At 34.4% G+C, this 22213-nt stretch overlaps 7 protein-coding genes across 7 annotated transcripts; 4 read left to right on the forward strand and 3 right to left on the reverse strand.

Annotated features, from left to right (window-relative positions):
• Window positions 1–121: 121 nt before the first annotated feature.
• NAEGRDRAFT_53208 (rasGEF domain-containing protein) lies at window positions 122–6722 on the reverse strand (the record flags this gene model as incomplete). Its single annotated transcript, XM_002670907.1, has 2 exons — window positions 122–6498; window positions 6548–6722. The coding sequence occupies 2 exons, from the start codon at window positions 6720–6722 to the stop codon at window positions 122–124; spliced, it is 6552 nt and encodes a 2183-aa protein (XP_002670953.1).
• Window positions 6723–7186: 464 nt separating this feature from the next.
• NAEGRDRAFT_81689 (uncharacterized protein) lies at window positions 7187–10931 on the forward strand (the record flags this gene model as incomplete). Its single annotated transcript, XM_002670859.1, has 1 exon — window positions 7187–10931. The coding sequence occupies one exon, from the start codon at window positions 7187–7189 to the stop codon at window positions 10910–10912; it is 3726 nt and encodes a 1241-aa protein (XP_002670905.1). The 3' UTR covers window positions 10913–10931.
• NAEGRDRAFT_81690 (uncharacterized protein) lies at window positions 10911–12092 on the reverse strand (the record flags this gene model as incomplete). Its single annotated transcript, XM_002670908.1, has 1 exon — window positions 10911–12092. The coding sequence occupies one exon, from the start codon at window positions 12090–12092 to the stop codon at window positions 11031–11033; it is 1062 nt and encodes a 353-aa protein (XP_002670954.1). The 3' UTR covers window positions 10911–11030.
• Window positions 12093–12299: 207 nt separating this feature from the next.
• Window positions 12300–13843, forward strand: NAEGRDRAFT_74040 (uncharacterized protein; the record flags this gene model as incomplete). The annotated part of the gene is made up of 3 exons (XM_002670860.1): window positions 12300–12459; window positions 12749–12869; window positions 12913–13843. 3 exons carry the CDS (start codon window positions 12300–12302, stop codon window positions 13841–13843), a joined length of 1212 nt encoding a protein of 403 aa, XP_002670906.1.
• Window positions 13844–13997: 154 nt separating this feature from the next.
• Window positions 13998–18427, forward strand: NAEGRDRAFT_74041 (uncharacterized protein; the record flags this gene model as incomplete). The annotated part of the gene is made up of 5 exons (XM_002670861.1): window positions 13998–15334; window positions 15373–15806; window positions 15850–16610; window positions 16993–18340; window positions 18384–18427. The coding sequence occupies 5 exons, from the start codon at window positions 13998–14000 to the stop codon at window positions 18425–18427; spliced, it is 3924 nt and encodes a 1307-aa protein (XP_002670907.1).
• Window positions 18428–18779: 352 nt separating this feature from the next.
• Window positions 18780–20268, reverse strand: NAEGRDRAFT_74042 (uncharacterized protein; the record flags this gene model as incomplete). Its single annotated transcript, XM_002670909.1, has 3 exons — window positions 18780–19801; window positions 19849–20034; window positions 20118–20268. The coding sequence occupies 3 exons, from the start codon at window positions 20266–20268 to the stop codon at window positions 18780–18782; spliced, it is 1359 nt and encodes a 452-aa protein (XP_002670955.1).
• A 318-nt stretch (window positions 20269–20586) lies between these two features.
• NAEGRDRAFT_81691 (uncharacterized protein) lies at window positions 20587–21406 on the forward strand (the record flags this gene model as incomplete). The annotated part of the gene is made up of 2 exons (XM_002670862.1): window positions 20587–20818; window positions 20865–21406. 2 exons carry the CDS (start codon window positions 20587–20589, stop codon window positions 21368–21370), a joined length of 738 nt encoding a protein of 245 aa, XP_002670908.1. The 3' UTR covers window positions 21371–21406.
• Between the last annotated feature and the right edge of the window lie 807 nt (window positions 21407–22213).

The following is a 22213-nucleotide window of genomic DNA, read 5'->3' on the forward strand; positions in this document are numbered from 1 at the left end:
TGCAATCAATTATTAAATTTTAACTTTATTTCACTGCCCTTTCCGTATATTATGGACAACCAACAGATAAGGAAATAAAACATGGTTTTATCTAGATTAATATCCTGATTAAAAGAAGAGTTTATTGTTGTGGTTGTCTTGGCTCTAATTCTAAAGACCTATCCCACAATGTATCTTCATCAACAAGTTGAATGTTTCCAAGAGAAAGTAAGGATTGGATAGAAGGATTGGTTGAAACTCCACTAGTGTAAAGTTTGTAATCCTCCAAAGTTACTGTTTGGATTTGATTGATAATTCTCTTGATGAAATCAACAGTTTCGAAATAGTAAGGTTGCATTTGATATTGTCTAATTTCTAAAATAATTTTAGAAACTTGTCTTCGTTTGAATACGTTGATTAGGCCATCACGAATATAGTCTGGATTACCATCGTTGATGAATGTTAAATCTTTCAGATACATGCTTAATGGAGGAATGCATGGAGGGAGGCAAAGTTGAAGAGCTTGTCTCATGTTCTTGTTTGCTTGCTCTTGAGAGCACAATTTCTTCAAATCCTCATACAATGTCAAGTACTCTGTTGGAACTGTTGCCCAAGTCTTTTTCAATCTGTAAACAGAAACATTGGATAAACCGCTGAGTATTTCTGAAAGACCATGGAAATTATTGATATCTCTTAATGCATTTGCCAACTCTATAAATTTGATAATGTATCTTCTTCTAATTTTGAGATCATTTTGTGAAAGAATAGAACATGCAACAAATTGAGTCATCTTATTCCATCGATCAGTCAAGTGGGCAATATTTGGAGCTTCGTCATATTTTGAAGATTTTGTCCAGGCACCACTAAGGCATTCCTTTGGTTCAATCTTTTGGAAATATTCGTATTCAATGAGTGTGATTTGTCTTGCGATTTCAATTGGGCTCCATTCGAGAATATTAAAGGCAACATGTTCACTAAAGTTTTCTGGAATAATAGGGTCAGGAACATCAGTTTGTTTAGCATGTTTAACAGCCTTATCGTTATCTTTGATCAGCTTGTTACTGAGCGTTTTTCTGAGAGCATTGCAGAAGGAAGAAAATTCTTTGATATTTGCAACTGAATCCAAAAATTGAATCAAACGAACAAGCAATAAATTATCAAAATCATGGAAATACTTTTCGACCCACATTTTAACAGCATTGATAACTCTGAGGAGTACTTTAGTGTTGGCTTCTGGTTGAATATCTTGCTTTTTCTGTTCTTCAGCAATATTGAATCTGTCAATTAACTTATCCATTAGGACATGGCTAGAACAGAAGGAACGATAGGTGAGGAAGAAGACATCTCTGAACTTTGGGTCCGTTTCCTTGTCGCTGGTGATTTTTTCAATAAGCTTGTCAAGAGTAGCTGCTTTGATTTGATTATTCTCCACTACATAGTTCTTCTCAGAGTCTTCAGTAAGGATAAGCTTCTCGTGATTTTTCTCAATGTTCTCTAATTTGGCTTGGTGAGATATCAAGAGGCAGTCAATACTTTCAAGGATATATGATTCATTTTCTGATTGTGATAGTGGGAAGCAACAAACAGACAATAGAGTACCTAAAGCCCATTTCCATCTGTCGTCATGAATATCAATGCTGAAAACAGGAATAAGCTTTTGTACAATTGTAACGAATAAAGGAGTTAACATGGTATTTGTCAACATTGGATCCATTCTCTTTCTTACATTTTCAGCATCTTGTGAAGATTGGTTGAATTGCTCAATATATTTCATAATTAAAAGCAATACCTCCTCGATAACAGGAGAATATTTTTCGTTTTCCATAATCATCAATTCCCATTTTTGTTCAATGAAACAGACCAAAATTTCAATAACAATTGTTTTGATCATTCTTCTAGTAACCCTGACAGGATATGCAATGTGCTTGTTAATGGCAATCGAAAGAAGTTTTACAAAACTAACGAGCACATCTGGAGACTTGTGGTTCCAAATCTCAGGCCATTCTTCTTTCTTTCTATTTCTCAAACAGTGAACAAACGAAACAGCAAAGTGAGACTGAAGATCATTGTCCATATTTCTTAATAATTTTTCTACATGGGCAATCTCAAAGAAAAGTGGCATTACTAGTTTGCAAATTTCATTTCTAGAATCAGCAGAGCTAAACTTTGTTAATGAGTCTAGCTTTACAATTAATCTATTAATTATTCTCAGAGTTATTGTTCTTAAATCTGGTTTGTTGGCCTTTTGTAAGATACCAATAACAAACTTTAGAAGAAATGGTGTTTCACTACACATGTTAACTTCTACAAATATGCTTGAGTCAATTATAATTTCAGCAAAATCAAACTTTAGACCCACCACAACAGGAGAAGATTTGAATTGTGTTGTAAGTACATAATCATTGAGGGCTGTCTTGACAAATTTTCTAAATCTAACATCATCTTTCATTTCTTTCATTAGTGAAATTTCCAATAAATCACACATGAACAAGGCCAAGTGCCTATTGACAACCTTAACAAAATGTAACTTGATAGGGTCGCCTGAGGCTGTGAGTAGTCTTTCCATCAATTTTGTTTGTAAGCTTCTCATCTTGGTGTAGAAAACTTCTGTAAATACGTCTTGTTTCTTTCCCTCCAAAATGTAGAGTTTCATTGATTTGACAAGTGTATCAAACAAAAACCAAGAAAGTTTCAATGAGTCCAAAGCATTAATTTCTTCAACAGTGCTTTCTTGGCTTTCTGATGATTGGTTAGAGCGTGGTTTAGAGAAGTAGGTTGCTCTTCTTGGTCTATTGGCTACGCTATCGTTTGTAGAAGAAGAAGCTCCTGAACTTTCTGTAGTATTCGAGTTTGATTCTTTGGTTCTACTCTCTGTTTCTTTGGTATGACATGATTTGAAGAATTCTTCCCATCTTTCTGCCAACAGTAAACAAAAGCTTGTATTATCTGGCGTTGGAGGATTTTTGAACATGTAATAAATATATCCATTCAAAAATTGATCTCTCTCATAATAATCTAATCTGGAATTACTTCTCATACCTCTCAACATGTGGAGAAGAGTTTCAAAGACTAGCAATGAAAGGGAGGTTGTGGTTGTTGATGTTGATGTTGTTGTCTCTTTCACAGATTCAACATTTTTAGTTCTGGAGGTGAGAGTGGCTGTTCTCTTTTTTACAAATCCAGCAATACCTAGAGTTTTCTCAGATACAGAGTTATTGTTTTGAATTTCTGAACTTGTAGAATTCTGCAAAGAGGCTGTTTTAACATTAGCAATAATGTACATTACACAATTCAAAAATACAGGGAAATGATAAAGCATTTGAGACCAATGAGCTTTCTGGAAGTTTTTCAAAATACTTTCAGCATCAGAAAGTGACATGGCATCATTCAATTGACTCAAAAAGGAACCCTTTGGTAAATTATTGTTCTTTGAATTAATGAAAAGCCCAGAGTTTGTTAATAAAGATACAGCATTCTTGTCTGATGGGAAAATTGATGATTTGGCAATAACATTAAATCTAAAAATGGATTTTCCATTAGCATACTTTTGTAAAGACTTATCAGAAAGATAATTGTTTGGTAAAGTTGTGCACTTATATATTGGTAATTTTTTCATACCATTCTTAAATCCTTCATCTTGGACCAGTTTCAGAATAGAGAAGCCAATCACTGTAGTATCAGCTTTTCCAACTACACCTGATACTGGTTGACCTCTCTTGGAGGAAACATGTCTAAATTCAAAAACTAAATGATGGTTATCATGAATAGGGAATGGAAGTTGAATTTTGATTTGGTCAAAGAACAGAGGATACTTTTCGTGATAAGTAATACTGGATATGGCTTGTTGCTTAATATCCATACCTCCAATATAGTTTCTACTTCCTTCAGAGAAAATTCTACTAGCTCCAACAAGAACGCCTCCACTCATTTCATCATTTTCTCTTAACAAAACTCTAACGGCAACTGATTTGTAAGAATTTGGAAGTGATGTCATATTGATGTTATCAAGTAAAATATACAAAACATGATTGAATGTTAAATCTAACTTTGGTGCTGTTGTGAAGAGAGTTGTGGATTTTGAAGAATGAGAAAAAGTATTGAAAGACATGGTTATGGTTTCATCATCATCAAATGTGAAGGAATCAGCATTGTCTTCTGAGACAGAAACAGCTTTAACTTCATGCACTCCAGTATCATAGAGTGGCCTAACTTGATGATATTTAGAAATATTATCAGGATTACTATCAATAAGCATTGTAAATTTTGCAGAAATATTTTTGAAAGTAATATTGTCAACTTTTAAAGTTCCTTTCTGTTTGGAGTAGTCTCTTTGGTGTTCAATGAGACTAGAAACATTGCACCTTTGTTTCTTTCCATCTAAGTGAGGGACAACAAATAGCTTGTCAAAGATAATTGCTCCTTTTCTCACTTCATATGTTGGTGGCTCTTCAATGCTTACTTTGAGTTCATTAGATGTGACAGATTCTCGTTTTTCCTCAAAGAGAGGCTCGACGGCACAGATCAGAGGGGATTTAAATTGATCCAAGAACGAGTAAGCTGTTTTAAGTTTTTCCAAGTATGATTTTTTAGATGATTCATCAATCTTTTTCTTTGCTAGATAGGTATTATCAACATATGAGTTATCTGAGAATATTCTCTTAACCCAGAGAACTAGATAAATGTTTGGATTCTTATCCTTCACAGAAAATATAGCCTTCATCTTGGCCTCTGTACTAAGTAAATCTTTAGGGAAAGATTTTTCAATTCCCAATTGGGTAAGAGTTCCCATACCAGTGTTCAAAGTAAAATTGAACTCTTCTGAAATTCTTGATTCTGTCTTTTTATCATACAGATACAGTGTCGCATAGAGTGGTTCCAGATTAATATCAGTATTTTCAAATATTAAACCTTTGGCATTGATGAGAATTTTGAGAGATTGATCGACTTGGAAAGGATTTGAAGGTATTCCTCTCTTGCAAACATCCTCTTCCAAATTTGACAGTCTATAAAAAGGGTTATAGATTGAGGCAACTCTATTTGAAGTTTCTTCATACATCTTTTCGGATACTTCTCGGAAGTTTAACTCTGTGTTAACAATTTCTTCTTCTTCCTCTTCTTCTACATCAACTTCTAATGTTTCAAGATCGACATCACTTCTTCTTGGGTCAACTAAACTACTACCACTATTGGTCAAAATCATTCCCAAACCAGTATTGGAAGCAGATGAATACTTGCCTCCTAAATATTCTTGTGAGTTGACAGAAAGATAATTCGTTGAAATTGGAGAAAATGATGAACTGGCAGGAGGAGCAACATTCACAGTTGGGTTGGAAAGTACATTATTGGTAGTGTTACTTCTAGCTTTAAGTCTTTTTGGAGTAAGAGGTAGAGAGGCACTTGGAGTAAGAGATGGTTTGTAAGGTGAATCATCAATTCTAATCTGATTGGCTGATAGTGGAGCAGAAATTGGTACAATTGTACTTCCGATTTGTGAGCTAATAAGTAAATTACAAGTGGTTGATGTAGAATCAGACAATTGCTTTCCTGTAATTGGATTCAATCCAGCCTTTGCGCTCATCTCCAAATCCCAATCCAATTGATTTTTAATTTTCGAACCATCTAAATTATTATTATTAATTCTAACAATTTGTTTTTCATCTAGAATTAATCGTGTTGCAAATTGAAGAGCAGGATGATCGGAAAGTGAATTATTAAGAATTTGTCTAATAGATTCATCATTATTTGATGTTAGTACATCATTAAAGTGGATTGGTAAATTCTCATGAACCATCTCTATGAAATTATCTGGTGGTGAAAAGAGAGGATGTTCCACAAAATCATCAGATTGTTTTGGTCGACTTGTAACTGGTACATTTGTTGTTGCTGTTGTTAGACCATTAGTATTATTACCTGTTGTACTAGTGGTTGTTGATGAATTATTGTTTCTACATTCTGTATTTTCCTTCTGTGGTGATACTTGTTGTTGATCAACTTCATTTTCTTGTGAGAAGACTTTAACTCCAACAGCCGATGATGCTGCAAGAGGAGAAGAATTCTTGAAGGAAGATGATTTGCTGTTGGTGTTGGTGGAGGAGGCAGACGATGGGGTATTAGAAGGTCTGGGGGATCTAGGAGTCAAATTTGCTGATTCAAACCTGAGAGCACTTGGTAATCTCTTCAGATTGGAGTTTGATGCTGCTGCCAAGTGATTGCCTCTTGGAGAGGAATAGGAAGATGGTTGTCCATTTGGTGAATGATCGTTTTCCACAACTTTTGGCAAATTGTGTAATTGTAACTTGTGTTGGAGCATGATTTGAGAAAGGGACTGTTGTTTCACTTCCACTGGTACCAAATTATCCATTGTTTGATTTGTTGTTGTTGTTGTTTGATTATTGTTATTTGGAGATGGAGTATTTTCCTCATCATCACTTTCAATAGATTGAATATCATTTAAACTTTCATCGTCAACATAATCGTCATGTGATGGATAAAATTCCTCTTGTTCCTTCTTTTGTTGTTCTGTTTTGTGAAAGAAATTATCTAATAGAAATCTTTGGAAAATACAAACCTGCAATTTCATTGACAGTTTTTAATAATACAACTGGAAATTGTCGTAAATTATCAAGAAGTTGGTCTAAATCGAAAAATTTGTTAATTGACTCTTCGTTGGTAGAAATGGTGATGAATGTGTCATCCTCTGTGTTAGAGTTTGACATTTTTTTGTGACTGTTGACGGTTGGCATTTCTCAACTTCCACACTTTGACAATAATATTTGGGAATTGAATAAATTTATGTTTAAATTATGTTGAAATATCTAAAACTTAACCAATCTCACAACAATTTATTCAATCACGAAGTCTGAATGACAAATTGTAATAAATTATTCTAAATAAAAAAAATTGAAAAGCAAACAATTACCTATTTTCTCCACCAGATTATCTATTATTTATGAAATATTTAGTTATTATTATATACAGCGTATATAGAACGATATCTTTACAGAATTCCAAGTTATGTATCTTTCATAAATGTCTTTTTGTTTTTGTTCCTGAGATTTCGGTCTAGATCCTATAAGTTTTTATCCTTTCGCTTCTCAACAGATCATTGAGATGTTTTATTCCAAGAAATCAACCTATTCTAAAAATTACACAGTAACATCGTGAACCGAATTTTTCGGCTGGAGTACTCGTAACAACTATTAAAAAAATGGTGAAAAAGAAGGAAAGCGATATCGGTTTATCCCTCCTGCTTGGTAACTATGATGATATCCTTGACAAGGATATGGTAAGCAGCTTGGGAGGTATTGGTAACAAGTTCGGATTTGGTTTTATGGATGAGGAAAAAAAAGATGATGAAAGTGATGATGATAGTTTAATTAGTGATGAAGAGTATACGGGATTGGAGCAAGACGCTTCTTTCGAAGAAGAATATCCAGCTAAATTTGTTTTATCGGTTGATGATGATGAAAATCCTCTGTTACGATTTTCCGAACTCTTTGGAGCTAAAGAGCAAAAGAAGAACAAACATAAAGCCTTCAACATGAAAGGATTAATACAAAAGATGAAAGATCACGCAAAAGTTACCTATAATTTGGAAGATGGAGATGACGATGAAGACTTGTTTTTCGAGAATGACATTCGGGTTGATCCTTCTACAAAACTAACAGAGACAGCAAGTGTTGATCAATCTTCCGAATCGGCTGAAGATGAAAAGCCATCCTCTGTAAATTATTTAAAACAATCACAAATGGATATAATTTCTCAACGTTGTTCCGTAGAAAATGTTGATCAAGTCAACTGGGAAGAGAACATTGTATGGGATTTGGTGAAACTTGAAGACAAGGAATCCAAAAAACAACCAGAACAAACAACACCTAAGCCAGTATTTGAAACTAACAAATCCTCTATTTTGGGATTAAATACAATTTTCAGTTCCCACAAAGACTTTCAAAGCAACAAAATTAATGAAGTTCCTGATTTGAGTGGAATTCCCAAACTCAACACAAAGCAGGAAGGAGCTTGGGGTGAAATAGCTGAAAAAAGTGAAGAAACCAAACCAAAAGATACATCAAAATCAGCAAATACTGAAACAAAAGATGCTCAGACTCCTTCTGCCACAAGCAATACATCAACTACAACACCTCTCATAAAGGAGCAGGAACCAAATCCTTCCCAACCTCATAGTACTGATTTGGCCGAGTCAGATCCAAACTTTCCAAGGGATGAAAGTAAAAAACCAAAGAGAAAATATACAAGAAGAAAGAAGAAGGAAAGGGAGGAAGAAGAAGAATCAAAGTTCAAGAACAGAATCAGCACACTCAGAAAGGTTACATTTGACCCTGTTGCTGACGATTATGACGACGAACAAGTCAAATTCTTGAATGAACAATTAATGAATGGAGATTGGATGGATGATATTTATTGGGATGAATATGATGCCAGCAAGAAACAAGCTAAAAATACCAAACTTATCATTGACATGAACGACAAGTCAATGTTTTTCAATGAGTCTGATGGCCAATCCAATGTAGACAAGGATGAAATATTTGATACTATTGAATATAACATTTACAACATTTCAAATGACAGCAAATATGAAGGTCAAACTATCAAGGACCAATCTCAAAAGACAACAGCTAAGAAGTATACTGTCAGACATTCCCAACCTGCACTCAAATTGGATCCAAAATTGTACAGAAGCTATATTCCTGATAATGAATTGCGTAGACACCACCACAGAAAGAACAAATTCAAAAATAATGAAATAATGACTGTAGTTTTCAGAAAACCAAAGAAAGAGAAAAAAAAGTCAAAAAAGAGAAAGGACATTGAAAAAAAGCAGGACCTATCTGCGAACGATCACCGTGTTATTCTTATGGAATATGTTGAAGAACGTCCATCCTTGCTTAACAACGTTGGTATGGGTACTATGATAATGAACTATTACAAAAAACCAAATTCTGCCTTTGACAGTGTTCCTGAGTGTGAAGATGGTATTCCAATTGTTGTAGAATCTGAGGATGGTGTACCATTGATTAATACTCTTGTAGATGGAGAATTTTTTACAACAACTGAAAACAACATGTTCCGTGCTCAAATCTTCAAACAAGAAGTCAAAAGCACAGACTTTTTACTCTGTACAAGAAAGGCTTCAGGTGGCAAAACCAAATTCTATATTCGTGAAATTCCAAGAGAGTATGTCGTTGGCCACACTCAACCACAAGTTGAAGTAACTCCACCAAGAACTCGTGCTTCTGAAAGTTACACCAACAATAGACTTACCTTATTTATTTACAGATCTTTCCTAGACCAGATGAAGAAAGGAAAGAAACAACTCAAAATCAAAATTGATGATATCAAGGAAGCATTCCCAGATTTTCCTCATCAAACAATCAGAGAAAGACTCAAAGCTTTGGCAACCTATGATAGAGGAAGTGGTGTTTGGACAGCCCATCCATCAAAACCTATTCCATCAGAGGAGGAATTACAAAATTTGGTCTCACCTGAAATGGTTTGCATTAATGAATCTATGCTTTCAGGTGATTTAAGATTGAATGACAAGGGTATTGACGATGAAGCATCCATGGTCGCCTTTGAACTTTCATTTGCAAGAGTTGAAGAGAAGTATCGTGATACTATTAGATTTATCGAGAGAGAAAAGATTGAATTACCTTGGGATAAAACTAATAACTTCCACTTGTGCTTTAAAGGTGGTAAGGAAGGTGTCAAGTTACAACTCTTAGGAGTTATTCACCAAAATATTACAAATCCTGACAAACTTAAGCAATTAGTGGAAGAAACCGAGAAGAGAATTCAAAGCGAAATTGAAGAAATTTTACCTTCCATGACAGATACTGAGGCTAAGAGGATTTTAATCAATAACAAGTATACAGAAGACCAATTGAAGAATATGACAAGAGCTGATAGAAAGATGAATGCCAGAAAAATTCTTAAACAACAAGGTTATCAACCAGGTGTAGAATATGTAAATAGAGAAACATTATTTGACATTAATACCAACAGTGCTATGGATAATACCAATGGTGCTATGGATAATAATGCCATTGATAGCAGAAAGAATGCTAAAGATATTGCCAGAATTAACATTTTCAAAGAAGTGTTACAAGATGTCTACTTTAGAGAGGCCATCAAATTACAACGTGGCTTGAATTTCTACGAGACACCTGATGACATTATTGACAAGTTGGTGGAACAAAAGCTTGGCCGATCAAAGGCAGATAAGGAGGAGTTGGATAAGTTAATGAATAGCTCTATCCAACAAAAACTCAAAGAAATGGATGAGGCTGAGGCTGAAACTGGTAAAAAAAAACGTGGCAGAAAGAGTAAACAGCCAAGTGTTGTTGAAATTGGAAAACGTTATGTGAAGAAGACGACATTTATTGCCAATGACGATGGCACTCAAACTGAAAAGGTTGAACTTATCAAGAATCCAACCCAGGTCAGTTATTATGAATTGGTCAGTAAGGGCAAAAGAAGAGCCAAACACTTTTTGGGTGCAACAGAAGAGGAAGTTTTACTTGTAGGACCAAGAGAAAGAGGTAGACTTCAAGCTCTCTCCAGAGAATTCAAAAAGAAGTTCCGTTCTGATAAGCACACAGCTAGTGAGAAACTGAATCAGGACAAGAAGAAGAAAACCACAGCCATCAAGAATGCCTCTGTTACAACAACCAGAAAGCAACAAACTAAACAAAAAAAGTTGAAGAGGGAACAGAAGAAAGAGGAAGAAATTCAAAAGAAGGAAAAGAGAGCTGCCATCATCAAAAAGCTGGACATAAGTGATGGCACTCCAATTATTTCAGATAAGAAAGACAAGAAGAAAAAGAAAGAACGTTCTGAAGGGGAAAAGAAACGTAAATCAACTTCTGACTCAGGTTCCTCTAAGAAGAAAACCAAGAATGAAAAAGTGGCTTAAATAAATTGTTTTTTTATTGATTTTGAAGCACCACATAATTGACTAAGGACCCAGACATGATTACCAATTATCAAAAATGGTGAGAGTTTATAGTAGCAAAAGAAATGTTAAATGAAATTTAAAGAATTCTGTCCTTCTTCCACAAAGCAACAGTAGCATTCTTGGATTGTTCATGCCATACTTGCCAGTGAACAGGTCTTCCATCAACAGATTCAGGATTGATTTGTTCGAGCTTGTCAGCTATAACATCAACTTCCTTATAAGCTTTTCCAAAAGAAGTAAATTCCAAAGAGTGAGCTTCAGCAAGATTGACATAAGCTTCAGCATCAGTCTTGACTTGTTCTTCTTCGTGATGTCCTAATTTACGAACAAACTTGGCAGGTGATCCAGCCCACATTTCACCATGTGGAATTCTTCTTCCAGGTGGGACTAAAGAACCAGCAGCAATGACAACATTATCTTCAATTACAGCACCTTCGAGAATGGTTGCGTTCATTCCGATAACACATTCATTACCAATACGACAGGCATGGAGCTTTACACCATGTCCAATAGTGGTGTGACCTCCAATAACAACATTACTGTCAAAACCACCAAAGTTTGGCTTATCATCAGTTGTGATAACAACACCATCTTGAATATTAGTGTATCCTCCTATTTCAATACTATTCTTGTCTCCTCTCAAAACAGCGTTATACCAAACATTTACATGATCACACAATCTAACATCACCAATAACAGTGGCGGATGGAGCAACCCAAACACCACCAGCTTGAATAGATGGATCGTATCCGTTGAACCAAACAAATCTTCTATGACGATTGTACAATTCAAGGAATTGTTTGTATAATTGACCCAAAGCTCTTCTTCCCTTGTGGTTTGGTACTTCTGGTTCCGGAACAGGAACGTATGTACTTGGATATTCAGCTGGATAATTACTATTTTCAAGGATTTCTCTGTCTGGTAAGAAGACTAAACGATCCTTTCTTTGTTTATGTAAAATATGTTGTTTACCAGAGAGAACATCCTGGTCATCCAAACCAGTACTTCTTACAGCACGAGCTTGAGCGGTACTGGCGTTTGTACCTCTTTTCATTACTTCCACATATTGTTCGTTCAATTCTTCGATTCTTGTCTTTGCCTTTCGCTCCAACAAGCTCTTAGCGAGTCTTCTCATCATTTTTTTAAAATTACAAAAAATTATTTAAAATATTTATTGTTGTGATGGCTTTAATAGAGTGAATCCACAATAGTTAAAATCAAAATTAATTAGAAATGGTTTCCATCATTATGAATGATATCGTGTCCATCACTACTGGAGAGTAATATTTACCTCCAAAAATCATCACCAAACTACAACCCGCCAAAATTTAGAACAATAAAAAAAATGAATGAAGAGGGAAACAAATTCAACTCAAAGACAGACTTTTCATTTGGAGGGGAACCTTATACGGTGTATTTTACTACACCTGACACGGATAACTTGATGCTGACCATTGAGCATAGAATATCTTGTGATCGGTGGTGTGGTAGATATAGTAGTCAACGTAAGTAAACATAAATTAATGATGGAAAATTAGAAAATTGGATCAGACATACAAACCTTGACTAGCAAAGCGAATAGTTATAAACAATTCCATACCTTCCTAAAAATGATATATCAAGCTTTGATGAAGAAATCAAATTCCGTTTCTTTGGATTTCATCACAAAGAATCAAATGGAAGTTTTATTTCAAAAGAAGCCATCATCAAAGGGATCTCCCTTAATGGAGGATGACTCGAAAAATTCAATGTCTCCTCCGAATACAAAATATTTAATTGTAATTTATTATACAGAATACGATTGTGTCAAATATCCACTTCCGCTTGCCTATGAGGAACCTAATGTAGAAATTTTGAAAAATATGATTCAGTCATTGAGAACGGAAAATGAACAACTTAGGAAACCAAGTAAGGAGTAAGTAGTATTTATAAATATTAGTCTAGATTGATTGTGTTAGTATTGATAAAATAGCTAGGGAAAAGAAAGAAATTGAGGAAAGCTACAGAAAACTGCAAGTAGAATCGGCCAATGAAGTGAAACATGTCAGAAAGCAATACGATGAAATTGCAAGAGAGCTTCAGTCTCAAACTATTGAAAATGAAAGGCTGAAGAAACAAGTACTTCACTCTAATAACACTAGGAATGCTGAATTTGAGGAAAAGATTTTACAATTAAAGAAAGAGCTCAAACAAGCAAAAGCAGAAATAGATATTTTAAAGGTTGAAAATAATAGATACTATTCCAGTAAACCGAGTAGTGATGGAAGATCAAGCCCAGTAATCAAATCCTCTAGAGCAAGGTCTCCCTCTCCAAAAGTTTCTTCATCTCCTCGAATTGAAAGAAGTAGATCTCCTTCTCCTGGAAGAAAAGTATTGACTAATAGTGTAGAAAAACGAACATCGAACAGATCTTCAACCGAGAAACACAGAATTGACAAGAAAGGTTATGAATCTCCCAAGTCAACAAAGCTATCCCTTCCAAAACCACCAACCTCCTCAAACAATAGAGGATCTAGGTCAATATCTCCTTCACTTCGCTCAAAAACGCCCACATCTACAAAAGAAATACCAGAAAGAAAACCATCCAGAGGAAGAGTTTCAAGCTCACCATCTAGGGCAAGGCAGATGCCAGAATCTCCAAGAAGACTATCAAGCTCAAAATTGGAGGATAAAAAAAGAGGAAAACCAATTAAGAAGACTTATTATGACACCTCAGAAGATGAAAGTGAATTGGCAAGCAACACTGATATGTACTCTTCACATGCCAGTGCTTACATATCTGATGATTATTCAGATTATAGTTATACTTCTGAGGATAGACGAAGCTACACGCGAAGTTCATCAAGAGGCAAACAGCCCACCTCAGGTAAATCTAAGAGTAAACGATAAATATAAAATGTTTTCATTCTTTGAACATTTTGTTTCACTATCTGAGATTATCTACGACAAATAGAAAATAGGACATCATAACGAACAATGTAGATAACTTGTCGTTAAGAATCAAAAATGGCGCCTTTTTCAGTTACAGCAACAATTAAAAAAAATGAGAAGAGCTTCATCAGACTCACAAAACAACAGACTAACGATAAGCTTGAATAGTTTGAAGGAATTCAAATCAGAGGATACATCACGGAATGAAAATTTCTTATCTTCTAAACATCAAATTTTTAAACCTCAAAGTGCATCTATGCACAGACCTATGAGGCAAACTGTAACTAGGGATCTTTCTTCATCAATTCCAAGACCAAAAACAACTGCTGCCTCTTTTTCCAGTTTATCAAATATTAATGTACAAAGCAAACAATCTCCCTTAGGAACACTGACATCAAGAAGAGCAGATTCAAAAAGCAGTACAATTGATGATACAGGATCGTTAAAGCGAAATCACAAACCACCTTTAATTATCAATGTGTATCCATCTCTCCCTAACCGTTTTACTTATGAATCGGATGACCTGGCACACTACTTGAATGTCCTTAAAGCCTGCAAGCAACCACTTTATCCAATCACCAATCAAGAACAAGAAAAGAGGAAGCAAATTTACTCGACACTTGCTTTTATCATGTCTGCTTTCCAATACCATGATAAAATTGTTCATTCATCTGTCGAACCAGACGAGCATAGTATTCAAAATGTATCATATGGACATCCTCAAGATCTATTTCAAGTTTGTTGTTATTTGTTGAGGGAAAACCTAAGTTATACTAGTGAAATAGACCATTTGAAATCTCAAATGATTGAAAAGGACAGAAAAATTGAGGAATTTCATAAGAAATATGAATCTAAGAATGATCATGATTTGGTAAAGTTAAATCCTTCCCAAAACGACTTGAACAATCTGCAGGAATCTGTATCCAAACTGGAACAAGATATTTACCATCATGATCCAATATTGTACAAAGAAATAATTGAAAAAACCGAGGAAGAAGATCTGTTACAAAGTGTTGGTCCAGAAACCATTAAAGACCAATTTCTCAACACCAAAGATGCGGTGCCAAGACTTCCATCCCTTATAAGAAATTCCGATAACACTAAATCTTTCCAAAAGAAGAAAAAGCTAACAAAGGAAGAATCCCATACCGAAAAGTATACTAAATGTCTACAATACAAGATGAAATTGTTGGAAAATCTTATATTTGTATTGAAGAAGAAGGTTCAAAGATATGAACAATCTGATTCAGACATCAGAAAACTAGTTAAGAATTGGGGAACCTTACCTGAGCTGCTGAAGGAGAATGAAACGATGAAAAAGGAGCTCAATTTTTACAATTGGGTTACTCAGAGGTTTGATACAGAATTGTTGTTGAAACACAAGTATTTGTATTTGGATGACGTGTACATGCTTCGTTCCGTCATATTTGCCTTGCAAAATGAGTTATAGTAAGTTTCAACATTTTCTTAATTATCAACTTTTAAAGTGTTGCTCAAATTGGGTTATCCAAGTACAATGAAATTCAAAACAAAATTCTCAAGATAATGACGACAGAGAGACCAGAAGAAATGACTAACAAACACAACACACTAGAGTATTTAATGACAGAACTGTTTATGACAGACAAACAAAAGTTTGAATATGAAAAGAAGAAAGAGGCCAAAAGAATGGTAGCAGAGGAAAATAACAAGAGTTCAGTTAAGGAAGAAACTGAACCATCATTAATAGAACTTAAAAATACGCTGAGATCTTTGGAACACGAGAACAAATTTTTGACAAACCAAGTCTCAAGATTGGAATTCCAAGTGTCTGATCTAAATAGTGCCATGGAGCTTTTAAGAGAAGATGTGACAGGAGAGAGAAAGGTAGAAATTAAGGAAAGAGAAACGATGATAAGAAAATTAAGTGGAAGAATTGATCGTAAGTTTTATATTTTAAAAAATTTGCTAATATTAGATAACAGAGCTTAATAAGACAGCCTCTGAAAGAGAAGTGTACTTCCTGTTCCAACAACAATTGGTTCAAGAGTTGACAGAGAAAAGGGATAAATTATTTGATGAAAATTCCCAAACAAATGAAAGACTCATCAATGCTAGGAATAATGTTGTTTCATTAAGAAGTAAACTAGATCATCAATCAAAAGGACTTCAAGTAATGTTCCAAATTACATCATCACTACTTCACTTTTTCATGAAATCTAATGGGAAAAAACTTCCAGAGAAACTCTCTCCTCAGAACAATGTTAAAATTATGTTTGGGGATGTTTTCTCGGCTTATTTGATTCAAATGAACGCATGTGTTAGAATTCAATCTTGGTTTAGAGGAATCCAAAAACGAAAAAGATTACTGCAGTCTGAGAAACATTCTTCATTTGTTCGAAAGATGTTAACAAAACGAAAATCTATGGATAGATGGAGACCTGTTGAAGCTAAAAGCACTACTGAACCACCTTTATTCTCAGTTTTTACAGACTTTTTGAAAGTCATCTCTACAAGCTCTCAACAATCTACTGAGATGTTACAACAAACGAATGGATTGATACATGCTTTCAAACACGAAATTGTTGGAAGATTTAAATCAAAGATTCAAGAAGAACTCGAGCAATGTCGAAAGGAAACAATTGAAACAAGTGAACAGCTTCTTTCAACTCTTAGAGAAGTTGTTCTCAAACCTAAGAGTGAGAGAGCATGTCAAACAGAGAAGATTGAATTGAAGAGTAGAGGGGTGCAGAATGGGGTATCACAGGTCTCTAATGTAGAACTAAGAAAGTAACAGTAAAATCACATCATTTTATTGAGCTATTGATGAGGTGTTCTATTGAACCACTGCCTCTTCTTGCATAAATTAGGGATGGTTGATTGTCTCCTCGAATCTCGAGGTGTGTTCCTGGATTTTTTCGGTACTCAGATCCATTCAAATGTCCTCTATCAATGTGAAAGAATTGAAAGCAATCTGTAAGTTCTTCAAAGAAGCAATCCAGCATAAGTTTACCTACAAAATCATGTCACGAAAATTTGCTTGTTTTGGTGTTTTGACAAAATATTCGGTAATGACAATAATAATTGAATAAAATACTTAATAAAAAAAATTACAAATGAGAAAAAAGAATGGTGTATCCACCAACAGAATTACATTTTTCATCACAGCCTGGATACTGTTTAAAATACTTCTCCTAGGCCAAGTGTTTAGTGATCCTCTGCCTGATCATCCTCTTCAATCGCTTGACTTTTCCGAAGCTTATCCATACATTCAACATATAGATTCGTACATTCAATACAAAACACAATTACAGCAATTCCCAAACATGTTATTATTTATTTATCTTCCGTGGGATAGTATAGCTTTGTATGGAGTTAGAAAATCTATTTTAGAGCTTTTCAGACAATATCAATTGGCAGGAAATTTATTTCAAGAATACAACAACACAACGATATATGGATTTATTAATAAGAATGATAGAAAATCAAACGGAATTGATACAGAGGAGAGATTTATTATCCGAGCAATTAATTATTTTAATATTGTAGACAAGGATATGAAAGAAAAAATTGTTATTTTAACATCACCTCAACTTAGATTTATTTTGAATGGAAACCAAGAAAAGTACTTCTTCTACAGCCACTATTCTTCATTTTTGATGGATAGATTTATTACATTGTCATTACACAGGAAACCTTTAGGATTTAACGACTACATTAATGATAACACTACATTGATTCATAATGAAGTTTGTCTAGGAGATGAAAGGAATATGGATTATGTGAATCAAGCAATGGAAAATATTCTTGTGGATGAACACCTTTTGATAGGATACTTTTATGATGGATCAGATCATGTAAATAATCATAACTACTATCTTCAAAAATACTATAACATTACATTCAATTATGTACAACCATTGCGAGTGAAATTTGTAATTCTAAAGAGTGAAAGTGAATACAAGAGTTATTTCTCTTGCCATACCATGTTGAAAAGTGCCATTACAAATTTTCAAAAATCACAAGTACTACTCTACAAGTATGTCAAGAACGAATTTGAGACATTTGATGGGGAATCGAGGTTAATAACAGATTGGTTGATTGAAAAATATGAACCCTTAGTAGGAGAGTTACAATCACAAAGTTCTTCAACATTTTTAAAACAAGAAGAGACTGTTATTCTATTTTTGGAGGATAGGAATGATTTACTTATATCAAAATTAAAGCACTTGTCATACGAAATTTACAAGCAATCAGGAAAGCAACCACATATTTCATTTGTTGAAAAAGAATTTGGAAGAAACCTGTTTAGATCCCACATCAAAGTAAAAAATGGAAAAGAATTGACAGTTTTCAATTTTGATGAATATGTAAAATTCCCATCCCTTATGATTAATATTAACAATACCATTTACTTTTTAGACAAGTGTATTAATGGAAAGTTTGAGGATCAAGATATTTTGTTAAAATGCTATAGTAAATTCAAACACGATCCCTCTCAATTCATCCACCATAATAGCAAGAGCACAAAGTCTGGAATCTCATATTCAACCCTATCAATGATTATGAACCTTAAATTCAGACCAAAGGTTACTCTAATTTATTTGTATTCATCATCCTTTGGAAGTTCATATTACTATCACTCTATGTTGAACGAAATAGATCAAGAAACTAACTTATTTATGGATATATTTTATTATGATGTTAAATATAATGATATTCCAGAGCTTATTTCAAGGGAACACAATTTACAAGTTGAAAATTTACCATATTTTATAATTATTTCTCAACATGGAAAAATCAAATTCTACAACAATAATTCTATTTCATATACACTTTTGAAAAAGTGGATTATTGAAAGTATTGCATTTTCTGTGAATACAGCAGTAGATATTTCTTCGAATGAATTAAATGTTTATTGATTCATCATTCTATCAATCTCTTGTCTAACGATGATTATTCTTTCATTATCCAACTCGTGAAGTAAATCCAATACTACATTCAATAATACATTTCTGTTGACTGTTGGAATTTGATTACCTTTTGGATATTGTTGATCATAAGCAACTGAACGTTGATTGGAGGAATATCTTCTATGTTGAGCTGATTGTTGGTTGTACACATTTTCTTGGGGAGGATAATATGGAATATTACCTGGCAAAACTTGTGGAGAAGATTCCCATCTCGATCTTTGGTTTGTACTTGCCCTTTGAGGTGGATAGTTCACCATTTGAGGATCATAGCTTTCTTCATAACCTTGATAAGGTTGCTGTCCGTATCCTTGTTGTACATAATTTTGATTGTATTGAGGCTGTTGTTGGTTGTAATTCTGATATTGACCCTGCTGCATTTGGTATGGTGGTTGTTGGTTTGCACTTCTTCTATCCTGTACAACAGGTGGTTGATTCATTGAAACATCTTCATATTGCATTCTTGATTGTGGTTGCTCGTTAACTTGTTTTTGAACTCTTTGTGGTATTTCCTCAACCTCTTGATGTTTGGAAAGAACAACAAAATCTTCTTGTGTTGGTTGAGGCTGTTGTGGAATTGGTGATTGTTTTACACTTTCTCTTACCGAAGGAGAAGCACTTCTTGATGGATTCTTTACAGCAACACCTCCACCAATAGGTGTATCATCATTTCTCAATCTTCTGGCATTTTGCTGAACTGGAATATCTTGCATTACATCTAATGATTCTAATGGTTGATGAGATGGTTTTGGTGAATCCTTTTTTGGTGGAGTTCTGGATAGTTTATGTCTAGGTTTAGCCACAACTTCAAATTCACAGTCTTCTGAGACTTGGGTTGGTGTCTTTGAGACTGGTGGAGATTTTTGTTTTGGAGAAGGTGATCTTCTTTGCTTATTCTGATCAACAGGCACTCCCAATTCTCTTCCCTTAAATTGTTTTGCTTGGTCTCTTTCCTCGTTTGTAATGTCTTTGATATTAATTTTCTAGATCATTCCAATCTTCTCAATAACTTACCATCATCATCGAGTTTTGTTAATCCATCCAAGAAGGAGATAACTCTCAACCTGTAATTCTCAACGTCAGCGCAAGGATTTCCAGCCAACCACAACACTTTAAGATTCTTTAATTCCTTCAAATATTCCACCTCTGCAAGCTCCTCAATTTTGTTCTTTCTCAAGTAGAGCTCTCTCAATTTTTGGCCTTCCAAACAAATGGGTCAAATTTAATTATTATGAAATACAAACAATTTTCAAAAGGCTTCAAGGTTGTAATATTATTTACACTGAGGGAAACCACTTCAACAAATGGCATCTCCGAGATAATAGAAACATCGGTCAGCTCTTGCCCCCAAAAATTCAAATTCTTAACGTTTGCAATATTATCCAATCTAGTTTTACCTAGAATGAAGTTTTTGGTTAGCACTCTGTCACCCATTTTCTTTCTGTTTTTTTTATTTTTTTGTAGAGAAATTAGGCGCGAAACTGTTGCCCATCAATGTCAACGTCGAATGAATTAAATTAAAAAATGAAAGAAGTCAACAAAACAAAAGCACTGGTGGGTGTAGTACTCGGTATTTCCATCCTCCTCCTTGTTTTTTACATTCTCACAGGAAAACAACACCAAGTAAAAGTTGTAGAATATGAGCCACCAAAAACAGAACAATCAAAGCCAATATCTAAGCCATCGGATCCTCCTCAACCACCTAAACCACTTCCAAATCCTAAAGTTGGTACAAGAAGTTTATCTAATTTAATGCCAAAGGAAGATCAAAAGTTTGTAGTTTCGTATGGATTATACGGAGGTGATCCAAAATATACAACAGGAGCTATTAGAAATGCCGAATTGGTTCGTTACATTTATCCTGGATGGGTTTGTAGATTTTATCATGATAACACAGTCCCAAAGAATGTTTTAACTCAACTCGAAGAATTAGGAGCTGAATTAATTAATGTTGCAAATGATGGTATGAGTGGAGGAATTGGAGGTATGTTTTCAAAATAGGTATTGTTTAATCAAAATTATGTTAATAGGAATGTTTTGGAGATTTTTAGTGGCTGGAGACGAAACTGTTGACAGATATATTGTAAGAGATTCTGATTCAAGATTAAATGCAAGAGAAGCAGCCGCAGTTGAGGAGTGGATTGAAAGTGGATATCCAGTCCACTCAATGAGAGATCACTTGGGTCACGACGCACCAATGAATGGTGGAATGTGGGGAGGTGTTAAAGGAGCTATTCCAGATATTATTGCAAAGATTAAAGCATGGCCAAATAGAGATCAATTTTGGATGGACATGAACTTTTTAGCCAAAGATATTTGGCCATTAATTAAGGATAAAACTCTTTCGCACGATTCTGTAGTTTGTACTAAATACCCAAACTCTAAATCTTTCCCAACAAGAAGAATTGCTAAGGAACATGTCGGTCAAGTATTTGATGCTTTAGAATCTCCAAGACTTGGTGATATGAATGATGGTCGTATGGATACACCTTCTCCAATGGCTTGCAGAAGAAAACCTGAATGGACACATGGATAACTGTTTCTAATAAACATTTAGCTCATATTTTCTCAATTCGCACCAGATTTTTGCATACCCCTACAGCTCGTTTACTTCACTTTTACTCTCTGTAACGGTAGAATGAACCTTTTATTACACAAGCTCCGTTTTCTCTCAATGGTGTGTTTTGAATACAGAGGAATAGAAATCTAACCCAAAATAACAAGAACTCTTTATATTCTATCAATGACATTTGTTTTGTGCTACCATTCCCTTATTAAGTAGTAGCCGTGCTACCAACCGCGTTGGTTTTAGTTATCCTGGTACTGCACAAAAGTCTCTTGACGACTTTGCAATTTTGTTTGGAAATGTATTGATTAGGTGGTATGTTCGCAGAGCAACACAGAATAGTGGATTTATATTTTCATAAATATTTGAACCCAAGAAATAGCAAAGTGTGTAGGAGTTGGTAAATATGTTGATCAATTTTTGTTTGAATATGAACCTAAATCAGGAAGACCAGTGGAAGAAAGAGAGAAGAGTTCCAGTGATATAATTGAATTTATTCATTTACCAGGAATTTGAAATAGTGGTGTCTCCATCACATGTCTATCTAATTATTAAGGACAAACTCTTCAGGTCCTTGACTTGACAAATGCTTCAATGCCTACCTGTATTTTTGTCTGCTGACTGCGTTATCGATCTTTGTTTAATTGTTCCAAGTACCATGCTTGTTTTGAAGAGTTGATGTAACATTTATTCCACTGTAAAAGATGCAGTAATAATACACCGTGATCGCTCCTGTAAACAATAGATTTAAAGAATAATTATAAATTAAATGAATTAGCCAATCTGTAAGCCCATTAATAAAACTTAATAAAA

Source organism: Naegleria gruberi (genome assembly GCF_000004985.1).
Source record: "Naegleria gruberi genomic scaffold NAEGRscaffold_66, whole genome shotgun sequence".
NCBI classification, from domain to species: Eukaryota; Heterolobosea; class Eutetramitea; order Acrasida; family Naegleriidae; genus Naegleria; species Naegleria gruberi.